At 37.8% G+C, this 10718-nt stretch overlaps 1 protein-coding gene across 1 annotated transcript; it reads right to left on the bottom strand.

Moving 5' to 3' along the window:
• Window positions 1-6371: 6371 nt before the first annotated feature.
• Window positions 6372-9374, bottom strand: LOC146611321 (uncharacterized). Its single transcript, XM_085345525.1, has 5 exons — window positions 9341-9374; window positions 8204-8524; window positions 7759-8076; window positions 6669-6822; window positions 6372-6540 (listed from the first exon to the last, which is right to left on the bottom strand). Exons 1-5 carry the CDS (start codon window positions 9372-9374, stop codon window positions 6372-6374), a joined length of 996 nt encoding a protein of 331 aa, XP_085201651.1.
• Between the last annotated feature and the right edge of the window lie 1344 nt (window positions 9375-10718).

The following is a 10718-nucleotide window of genomic DNA, read 5'->3' as shown; positions in this document are numbered from 1 at the left end:
GAGAAAATTAAAATGTCAATACAATTAGAGAGGCACGTCAGTTTTAGCTGGGATATTTATCATCAGAGCTGTTTGTATTTATAAGAGGCATTTTGTTATATTTTGTAACTTTGTAATATGCTGTATTATTTCACTTTGTTTAGTTAATTAATTAAGCAGAAGCGAATGGATGGATGGATAGTTAATTACTGTTCTTAGAGTTTGGAGCAACTGTAACCACATAATTTCCTCTTTGATTAACACGGGGTTTTAATTCTGATACAGATACATGTTGGTTGAACAGTCTTAAATGATAACAACCTTAATCAATTGTGTCTATATTCCTTTTTACAGATTTACTCTATAACTTTATAAAGTTTTTACACATTAAGAGAATACTGACAGGGAATATTAGAGCATATTCCTCCTATATTGGCTTATCTTCATTGGTTCCCTGTTACATCCAGAATTAAATTTAAAATACTTCTCCTCACATACAAGGTCTTATGTGATCAGACTTGATCTCATCTTACCAATAGAGAGGAGGTGTGAATGGTTCAGGTGTTGTTGAAGGGAAAGATCAGGAAGGCTAAGGACAATTACAGGAGAAAGCTGGAGCGGAAACTCCAGCAGAACAGCATGATAGAGGCGTGGAGTGGCACGAGGACAGTTGCTGGATTCAGGTCATCCAGCAGCAGGTGAGCTGGGGGTGGTGTGGACAGAGCAAATAAGCTGAACGTGTTTTTCAACAGATTTGAGATTGCAACAAATGTTCACCCCCCTAATGACTTACCTGTAGTCAGCCTGCAATCCACAGCAAAGCCACTCTCTCTCCACATTGCAACACAGCCTCCCGGTAAAGTATTGAAACCCCTCCCTAAACTGTTACTTTCACTCATGACCAGATTCAGAGACAAGTCAGAAGATGTTCTCAGGCAAGTCTGCTGGACCAGACAGGGTGACTCTCCATGTCCTCAAAGCCTGTGCCACACAACTTGTGTGGGATTTGTGTGGGACTCCAGAATCTTATGTCCTGGATTGTTTATTAGGTAGACCCAAATATGTGCATCTTCAATATTGTCAAGGTGACAGAGGCGGGGGTTTACGACACCAACTCTCTGCCATCTATAATCCAGTTCTGAGATCCCTTCCCAGACGCCTTAACGCCCACTCACATCCTGGGCCATCTGACCTCAGGAATTCGCATGATAAGGTGGGGCCAGGTTTCACAATGAACACACCCGAAACTCTGGCTGATTGGGACCCATGCCCAGTTTCCCACCTTGGCTCAGGCAATTAGAGGATCATCAGGGGGTCCTTTTGTCCCTCTGTGGGGGGTCACTCCCACTAGGTTTATATCTGGGACTCTCCACCATTTGACCTTAGAACTGAAGAAGCTTCTCGGATGAGAGGTGAAACGTCTTCAAGCAACTTAAAGAAGTCCAGACGCTTTTCTTTGCAAGCTCCTTTGACTTCCATTCATTTTGTATCCAGTGTTACACTCTAATGTCACTGAAGACAGGTATCCACACTGAGTTAAAAACATAATCCTCTAGAATTCTTTAAAAGTTATTTAGTAGATCCAAAAATGCTACATCCAGATGAACAGAATAAACTTTCTGAGATTTCTGGATGATATCTGGATGATTGAGCATGCATCAAAACATAAATGCTCAGCAGGACTGAATTGGCCAGTGTACCTAAATTACTCCAAAACCACATTGATGACTCATCCAGGAGGTCACAAGAGAACCCCCCCCCCCCCCCCCCCCCCCCAAAAAAAAACAAAACAAAATGTAAAGAACTGCAGGCCACAATTCACTCAATTAAGATCAGTGTTCATGATTTAACAATAGGAAACAGACTGAGCAAAAAGGGCATCTACGGAAAATAGACATTAATGCAGTTTTTAATAAAATGCCCTTCTCCACAGTACGTACTAGCCCAATGTAGGCTACGGGGAAGAAAATGCAGAGCAAGCTATTGAAAATTATTAAAAACACCTACTGATACATTTTAGAGAGGATCAGGCTTGAATGTTCCATGTCACTGTAAAATTAAAAAGATAGCTATCAGAGTGAAAACAAACAAGTGCGCTTTAAATCAGGGGGTGTGTACTGTCAATTCCACACCAAAATGATTTTTTTTACAAGTGTATTGTATAACTTCTCCACAGTCACGGGATTCTTTACTTGAACTGAAAGTGTAATCGGCAACCACAACTAGTAGATTGCAAGTCGACACTGAAAACTGAAAGTTGTGTCTATTAGAACTGCAACAGACATCAAGATAAAATAAGTAATGATAAGATAATTTCTGCAGTGTCAGAGATATGAAGTCTAAAATAATCACATACCAGCTAACATAAAACGATAAAATATACAATATATGCAATTTATGTTTCATAAACACCACATATGCAGAAAGTCTAAGGATATAACTAGTGTTTTGGAAAACACATGGAGTGGGTCTGAGTATAGGATGCAGGTGCAAATGGGAGCTCACCTCACAATAGACATTCACTTTGATATAATCACCCACTGAATCATAGACTACACGGTGAACTAACATTGGTAAACTATTTACCAATGTGCTCTAAATGATTCACGTGCACTCTAGCTTTTTATTGGTCATGCTCCAGTGTTAATGGCAGGCATACAGCTATACTCACACCCATTTATTGGGATAGGAGGGATCAGCCAGCCTACATTTGGAGATGGTCTGGCTTACAACTTTACACAACTTTACACTGGACTTCACTAAAACTTCGGAGGAAACTGGTCTCACAAAACATATACGCTATGACCATTTGGATTTTTTGCAACTTAGAAATCTATTGCAGTTACTGTTTCTGACATAAAACAGTTTTATGATTAGGAAGATTTACTCATAACTATAAAGTAAATCTACTGGACCTTTGACACTTTTATAGTGTTCTGTTCAAATAACAAATGAAGTCCCAGCCAAAAGTTTTGGCTGTTGTAGACATTCACTTTTTATGTTTCAGACACTTTGACACGTCAGATTTTATGATGATGATTGTGCAGGGTGATCAGAAGCAGCATATACATGAATTACAAGGAGCTTCTGGGTTTAGCCTAGAAGTTGATGTCCAGAATGCCACAGAGATTTGCATTTGTTTTGATAAATGGTTGATGATCCCTGTATTTTGTATTGATGTTTTATTTATTTGTCTGTGACTATGTACAAAAAACATTAATGTCTGAAAAGAAGAGATTTGTTGTACCAGATTTAGCCGATACCTACTTTCCAGCTGCAGTTCTTGAGATGGCCTTATCAATTATTCTTCAATCCCACCAGACCAAAACGGCAATGCTGGTTACTAATAGCATATTGTAAATACCCAAAGAATAAAAGTTGTTGATTTAGGACTTTAGGCCAAAATGTCAGATATTTCAAATCAATCTAAATCTGATTTTTTGGTGCTAAGGAGAGCATTTTTGTGTCTTTTTGTACATGAGTTGGTTTCCCTGTTTATTGTCTGTATGTTTTTCTCTGATAGACTGGCAATCTGTCCATTGTGCAAACAACACCTGTCATGGTCCTGGGTCGAGCGACCCAGTGTTTGAGTTTTATGTATCTTTTGTATTCATTTGTGCCCTAGATTAGTTCATCTAGTTTATTTTGAGATTGCTGTTTAGTCCTTTGTTTCTTAGTTGTTTATGTCATCTCCCCCTGTACTCAGTCTCCCTGGTTCATGCGTCATGTCTGCGTGGTTATGTTTAGTTCATGTCATGTCTAATCTCCATGTTTCCTGTTTTACTTTGAAAGTCTGTATTCAATGTCAGTATATTTAGTTTCACTTCTCCTGTCCTGCCTTTAGGTTCATGTGTGTCAGCTGTGCTCCCATGTGTGGCCACTTCCCCTGATCATCCCTTATGTGTATTTAGTCTCTGTGTTTCATGCAGTCTGTGTCGCGTCATCTGTGCTCTCACCCACCATGTTTGTATTCATAGTTTTCTGTGGCATCATAGTACCAGTTTCCCAGCTTAGTTATAGTTTAGTTTCGTCACAGTGCTTCTACCTTGTTTGGCCCCCATGTCATCAGCCAAAATAAAGGCTCGCTTTTCATTTGAACTCAGTTTCGTGTCTTCGCCTGTGTCTGCACCTGAGTCCTCCACACACTCTCCACTCGGTCTGCCACTGCGGATCGTGACAACCTCTTCTCCAAAGTCAGCTTGGTTAGGAACAGAATATCATCACAATATTGTTGGATTATTGAAGGAGTACTTTGATGACCTCTTTAATCCCACTGACACTTCTTCCATAGAGGAAGCAAAGTCTCAGGACGAGGAGGACAACTCGTTCATCGCTGAGGGTGAGGTCACTGAGGGAGTTAAATAACTCCTTGGTGGTAGGGCCCCTGTGGTGGATGTTATTTGCCCTGAGTTCCTGAAGGCTCTGCATGCTTTAGGGTTGTCTTGGTTGACACGCATCTACAATTTTGCTTGGAGATCAGGGGTGGTAACTCTGGATTGCCAGACCGGGGTAGTGGTTCCTATCTTTGGGAAGGGGTTCACTGGAGGGTGTGCTCCAACTATTGGGGAATCACACTCCTCAGCCTCCCCGGAAAAGTCTATGCCGGGGTGCTGGCAAGAAGAGAGTCTGTTAGTTGAACCTTGGATAAAGGATACAGCTTGTAGCCTCCAGCTTGCACTGAAGTGGTTCACAGCCGAGTGTGAAGCAGCAGGAGAGGGGAGCGGGAGATTGACTGATGGATTAGTGCTGCAGCTGCAGTGATATGGACGTATACTGGTCTGTGGTGGTGAAGCTCTTGATTGACTGGTCTTTCTATGTCTTTACACTCACCTATGGTCACAGATACAAGTGGCAGAAATGAGGTTTCTCTGAAAGGTGGATGATCTTAGGGGGAGAAGTTCAGCCATTCGAAGGGGCTCAGAGTAGAATTGTCAACCAGGATGCCTCCTTGTCGAGGTGTCCAGGGCATGTCCCACTGAGAGGAGGCCCCGGTATTGGTAGGTGTATTGGTACATATATTGTATATTACCAAGGTATATGTACCAAAATACCTATATTGCATATAGGTATATTGGTACATCTTTAAGAGAGAAATCAAATACCCAAGTAGTATCACTGCTAAATATGAAATATATAAAATACAGAGAGATTTTATAATGTCTGAAATGAAAAGTTTTATTATTTTAACATTAAGTGTAACGAAATCAACTACAGTACAACGTGAGTAGTAATTAACCTGGAATTTTCTGACACTTTCTCTGAGAATGGAAACAAAATAGTATCAGTCAAGACCCAGTAAACTAAATATTTGGACAACTGTATGCTACAGTTCATATACATCACTAATTCAAGGGTAATATTGCTGAATTCTACCTTATAGTTTAGTCTGTTTCTAGTGTTGAGCCAGCAGCACTAGAATTTTAATCAACCTGATATGACATATTTTAATGCCCTACAACGCCCAAGTACTGACACATTGTTGTGATACTGATTTCACAATAAGTGGGTGAGGTATTTGCATTTCTTCATAACCTGTAACAGCAATAAACCATTTATCATATAAAACTTCCAGACTCCACGGTTTAAGTATAATTAATGTCGCTAATACAAAAACAGCAAAGGTACATGGTAGTCAATGACTGTTTTACTGCAAATTTATTTATATATTTTTATAATCATCAGTCTAATTCATGTGGAAATTCAGGGACCTGAAACACACCTTTTTAATAATCTTGGGCTACATTCTTAGTCATCATCATTATTATTAAAACAATCCTCTTGATTGGCTCTCTTATGACGCTCCATATATATGTATAGTCGACTAACATGACTAGGTCTGAGTCAGGAATGCCGCAAAGGAGATATGTCCACTTAGAGGTAAATAAAAGTTAAATACCTGATACTCTCCATCAGTTTATAGAAGTGAAGAGGGCCTTAGATAGAAGGTAAAATGTCTGAAGTTTGTTTACATTTATTTCCACTACCTAAGACAATACCATAAGTCCTTTTATTTTCATTGATCGTGATAATCATCATTAGCTGCCTTCTGAAAAGCTTTGTTGGATTTAATGTCAATATTTTGTATAACTAATGTATACAAAATTGTGTAACTACTATATGAAAAGTTGATCTGATAAAGCAATCAGCAATCATAATTAAAACTGTTATTTCAACGGTCTTGTAGATTCTTCCAAACTCTAGTATTTCAAATAAATAACAGACCACTTTGGTCAGTATTGCATGAGTCATTCTGCAGTCTGACATGTTATGCCCTACCCTCTTCACAAACAGGCCCACATGATCGAAGAACTTTGGCCAACAATTAAGCCACAAAGCTGCTATCTCAGAGGCATCATTCTAACTTCCACAGAACTACCACAGTAAAATTCAGGTCACTGACACGCATGGTAAATTCGCCTGCAATGAATATTTTTCTTCTGGTTGGCATATTTTTTGTATCTTCTTCTTGTGCATTTAACAGCTGTGCAAATGATTATCAACAAGGCCAGAAAAGAACTCCAACGCAGTAATATGTACCACAGTGGCAGTCCCGTCAATGATCTAGAAAAGAAAAGGGGAGTAGGGCAGGTTTTCAGACCGCATCTTATGGTGAAATTTCAACAAATTTAAATTCTCTTTTCAGCCTTTAGTGATTCTTCCATAGAGTAAAAAGTAGCATATTGACTAACCTGATGAAAAAAAAGCCTTGAGTGGTTTCATTCAGTTGTAAAGATTGATTTCTTGTGTTATCACTGATGTTCATAATAACTAGGCAGGAGGTCAGAGTTGGTGTTGTGACTGTGGTTGTGCTCATTCTGTCTGCACAGTCATAAATTGGTTGACCTGGTAATGAAAAAGAAAAGATTACAATGATAATGCTTTATAGACCTTGAGGATGAAGCTTTTACAGCATTGTAAAAACAAGAGAGAAGAAAACAGACGTTGTTGTTTAGAATATTTCATGGTAACTTTAAACTCTGTCTTTTATGTTTATTGTGTTTTTATGCTTAGAATATAATACTAATGACCTGATTTTTGTTAATAAAAAAATAGAATGACCCTAAGGAAAATTTGTACATAAAGGGTTTGTACATACGGTCATATCTGTTATAACCTCTAGGAGTCACTGAAGTCAAAACTTACACACGATGTCTTTAATCCTTTCTTCCAAGCAATAGTTTACTATACTACACACACGCAGACATGCACGCATGCATGCACAAGTTGCATAAAAACAATTATTAAATTCCATTTTAATTTCATCATAAATTTTTGGCTTTAAAGTGTCACAAATGCACAAATAGTCTATTTTTTGCCACTAATATATGAGGCTATGAATATTGTAATCTTTTTCATGGGACATTTATGAATGGTGTAAATCATCTATGCTACGCTAACTACGCTATTAAACTTAAACTAAATATTTTACGTTTAAATTAATGTCTTAATGTTGAAAAAATCTCATTCTAAATTAAAAAACAAACTAACTAAATAAATTATCACTATGGGAACAGAACCACGTCCATGCTCAAACATTACAACAGAACACTTGCCATGTTTTAAAATGAAATATAGTAATTGACTTGTTGTTTTAGTCATTGTATATTGTCAGTAAATATAAATAGTTGTTATAAAAATGCTGCATGTTTTTTTTTTGTTTTGTTTGTTTTTTTTACATTTTTTACATTTGTTCTAAAAGCATTTTATTAATCAGTAAATCACTGTAAAGACAGTTCTCACATTTATATTTGCACAATGGAATATCACATTTGTTCTTACCCTGAATATTAACAACATAGATACAGCTGCTGTTTGCAGGCATCAGAACCTGCACAGAGATGAGCTCACTCTTCTCACTGCTTATGTCATTACTGCCAATACAGAAATAACTACAGTCCTTTTGAACTGCACCACAGTGAAGATACAAGTCTGAAGACTTATGGAGCAGGAAGTCCTTTCTGTCAATGTGCTGATACCAGGCATAACGAACACCAGTGCCCTTTGCACAACCACAGCGTAAGGTAACTGACTTCCCCCAACATGTTGGCCTGTCCACCAGAGAGCTCAGGGGCCAAAGTCGGGGCTTGGACACTGGAACTGACACAAAAAAAGAAATGTCAGTCCAGTCAGCTTAACACCAAACAGAGGCTGTGATGCAGCATATTTCACTGTTATTGTAAAATAATGTTTATTTTCTAAGTTGCATAACGTCTTTTATTCTTACCTTCAGTGATAATCACTTTGACTTGGGTCATGATGTCAGCATATATCTTATCAATCCCAACCCAGTACGCTCCAGCGTCATCAAATCGGAGATTTGTGACTTTCACAAACAGCCCCCTTCTGTTTAAATCTATCACTTGGGACCTGTGTGTGTTTCGACTGTTTTCTGAGTCTGCCACAATCTCACAATTGCTTCTGGAGGGCCCTCTGCACCAATACTTTTTGCTGTACAGAAAATGATTTATGCCATACTTGCATTTAAGGATAAATTCACCTCCAACATGGGCTGTGATCTCTTTATCACATTCAAGCTGAAGACTTGCTGAAATACAAGGCAGACAGAAAGAAAATCCTTGTAGTCTGGTAAATCATAAAAATGTTATTCAGTTTTTAATTCGAATTAATATGAGTTTGCAGTTTACCTTCAAATTTTGATTGTCAGATAGCACAAATGCTAGAATAATTGTCACTAAAAGCCCGAGAAAAAAACACAAGCAAAAAAACCACCTCATGAGTACTTGAGAGATGGGGGTAGGTGTTGTCAAACATCCTGTGTGCATTTACAACACTTTTCTTTCATTTAACAGTATGTAAAGTAAATATATATATATATATATATATATATATATATATATATATATATATATATGTTTCTATTCCACCTTTCACGAAAAATGTTTCCCAAAAAATAGTTAACGTGTTAATTGAATTTAAGGTTTAAAGAAAAAAACATGTTAATTTAAACATGTTTTTCTTCGTAAATAAATATTTCAATAAGGAGTACATTCAAGAATTTTTATAGGCTTGTATGTTTTAATTATAATTTTAAATCTTAAAGAATTTCAGGATATGAAAGTGAAGAGGCATTTATTTTTCACATAACAAAAAAATTATGACGGATTTATATATGAAATAGTAAGTTTACTGTGACTGAAAAATATTGATATGAAATCAGAGTTTTTATCTATGATGCTAGAATAAGCTGTGATTTTACAGTTTAAAGTCACAAAGAACGGAAGTGGAAAAAATTACAAAAATAGAGCCTGGGAGAGAGAGAATAAACAATGATGATTAAGGTGCTGAAAGGATTTAGCTTAGTAAGTTCTTTCATAGAAGGTTTAAATTATAGCTCACTCACCTTGAAAAAGCAAAACGAGGTAAAATATCTTCATACTGATGTCAGGTTTGGAATCAACTCGACAATCAGGAAACTGTAGAGGTGGACTGTGGTGATCTTAGCTTCCTGTAGGTGCGTTGTGGGTTACATAAATGCTTTTGCGTCTATGCTAGGCCTTGAACACGAGTGTAACATGCAGCAATACTAACTAGTGACACAGAAGTGAAAGAGTGGGAACCCTCCCCACATAAGAGCTGCACTTCACTTTACCTGGTAAGAAATTCCCATTTCTTTAATCTAGTTAATCATAGTTTATCGGACACTGCTGTTGATTATTACGAGCAGCATGAAATACATTTGCACAGCAGATGCTTGATTCTTTATGACTGGAAAAAACATGGCAAAAATCTTCCTTTAACCTTTTGTTATTCGCTAGTCTGTCTTGGATGCTTTGATATTATCCAGTTATATTTTCCCGATATATACTGTAAACCGGTGACTAATGTAACATTCAGTTGAGTGTCAGAATGTCTCCGTTAGTTTATTACAAAGCCACTAGATGTCACTATTCGACTGATGTGGCGCTCAGCACCTGCTAAATGTAGCAATGTCCTGTCAGAACTTCTTCATGATGCCACCCCGGACAAAAGCATTAGTTGAAGGTTGACTGACAAAAGAGGCAACATCCACGCCCGGGAGCACTTTGGTAAGTAATGCATTTTTTCATTTGTATTTTTTAAGCCACACTCTTTTCAACGCTGAGCTTTTATGTATATTTAAGAAAGGGAAGTCTTTAACGGGTGAGTTATTGCCCGTGGTTCCTGAAAACATAGCTCCTCCCACTACTCTTTTTATGCACACATTGTGAATTTAAAAGTATTGTTGCTTAACCACTAAACAAATTGCATGAATTTGTGCTAGCTGAGATTCACAAGATTTTTTTTATCATCCTGTCTCACTTCAATTACAAAAATGTCTGCTGTACAGTAAGGTAGGTACATGAAGACTTCCCAAAGCTCTGAGTGGATTACTGCTGAGCAACTAAGGGTGATTATCTTTGACACTTGCGCTCCCTCTTTCTTCTGTCTTAGGCTCTATCCCTACATGCGTTTCTCCTCCACTTGGCTTGTGTATTTAAAATATTGTACAACTGACTAGACTGCTTTTGATTAAGATCACCTGTTTTGACTGTTTATGTGCATAAATATATGTTTGTTTTCCCCTACCATCCCCTTTGCTACATATTTATGCAATAGAACACCCGGGTGACTTTAGGACCCTGTGAGAGAAACCCACAGGGGGCGCGGCAATATTTTTAATCTGACCACAGAACCTGTTAGCTTCCTCTTACATTCTGTAAGACAGTTTAGAAGTTCCCTTACACCAGTTCCTTCATGTG

This window comes from Diplotaxodon limnothrissa, linkage group LG20 (assembly GCF_057381915.1).
Source record: "Diplotaxodon limnothrissa isolate DT_005_m linkage group LG20, D_limnothrissa_male_GT1.1, whole genome shotgun sequence".
Classification (NCBI taxonomy): domain Eukaryota; kingdom Metazoa; phylum Chordata; class Actinopteri; order Cichliformes; family Cichlidae; genus Diplotaxodon; species Diplotaxodon limnothrissa.
The sequence above is the reverse complement of the archived record's forward strand: the minus strand, read 5'-3'. Positions and strand labels throughout refer to the sequence as shown.